This window comes from Mus pahari, chromosome 5, assembly GCF_900095145.1.
Source record: "Mus pahari chromosome 5, PAHARI_EIJ_v1.1, whole genome shotgun sequence".
NCBI classification, from domain to species: domain Eukaryota; kingdom Metazoa; phylum Chordata; class Mammalia; order Rodentia; family Muridae; genus Mus; species Mus pahari.
Window position 1 is genome coordinate 20262783 of NC_034594.1, and position 1131 is coordinate 20263913.

The following is a 1131-nucleotide window of genomic DNA, read 5'->3' on the forward strand; positions in this document are numbered from 1 at the left end:
TCCTCAAAATGTCAGTTTATGCCTCAAAAGCAGGGCTAGTCTCCTACTGTGAGGGAGTGAGGAGGACACACAGTGTCTTTATTTAGTGGACAGATAACCATGGTTTCTGTGTCTGTGTCGCACGCTACAGAAAATAATAACAGAAAGATGAATAGATTCTACACAGCAACATGAAAACTTGTGCTATNGTAACATTCTTATTATATATTTATGTATCTTGTCTATTAGGATTTATCTAATAAAGCACTATTATTTACTTAGCTACAGTTTTCTTATTTCTTTGTTTGTTTTCCAGTGTTAGGGCTTGAACTTGTACACCACAAGCAGTGCTCCCCCCCAGAGTCCAACCCCACATCAGTGCTACAGTAACAATGTGTGTCTGAGTGTCAGANTCACCGAAACTGTCTCTGTGGCTCAGGGTCATGGCTTTGCTCACAGCGGTGAGAAGAAAATTCCATTTCAGTTGAAAGCTGGCAGCGAGCTTGATAAACTCCTCTTTGTTTNTGCTTGGCTAGTGTTGTTTTCCGCGTAAGAGGGAAAAATGGCATTTATGATAAAATCAAGGAAAAAAAAACAAACCCATGTTTTCAAAAGCCCATTATTTGTCATGAGCAGACACTTTAAAAAGGAAAAGGACAGAAAGGGGGGGTGAGAGTCTGACTGAGGCCGGCTCTGCGCGAGGGCCTCGGCCTGCTCGTCCTGGGTTTTGTTTTGATGGCTTGGCTGCTGTCTTTTGGAGGTCTGCTGTTCTCTCAAGGGACTTAGAGAGGGAGTGGATCCAGGGAAGAGAGAGGGGATAGAGCTGGGAGGAGTGGAGGGAGGGGATGCCATGGTCTGGGTGTATTATACAAGGGAAGAATCTATTTGCAGAAGGCAGAGGCAAGCAGGGGCCCTGTTTCTAGTCTTGTAAGGACATAGTGGCTGCTTTTGCTTTTAGTCTGGGCTCTTCACTTGGACTACAGACACCCACTGAGTCCTAAGGTCAGGGTTAAAGCTGGGCTCAGCAGACAGCTGTTGACAGAGTGTCCNNCTCATAAGCAAGAGGACCTGAGTTTGGTTCCAGAAGGCAGAAGAGTCCAGCCTGTCTACCAGTGAGTTCTCAGCCAGTGAAGGACCCTGTCTCAAAGGATG

The 1131-nt window shown here is 45.7% G+C and overlaps 1 protein-coding gene across 1 annotated transcript in view; it reads right to left on the reverse strand.

The window, feature by feature from the left end:
* The window catches only part of Rfx8 (RFX family member 8, lacking RFX DNA binding domain), a 55425-nt gene that overhangs the window by 7812 nt on the left and 46482 nt on the right, over nt 1-1131 (reverse strand). The window contains exon 7 of the mRNA XM_021197636.1: nt 397-511. Coding sequence (XP_021053295.1) covers nt 397-511 — 115 coding nt within the window. The remainder of the gene's footprint in view (nt 1-396; nt 512-1131) is intronic.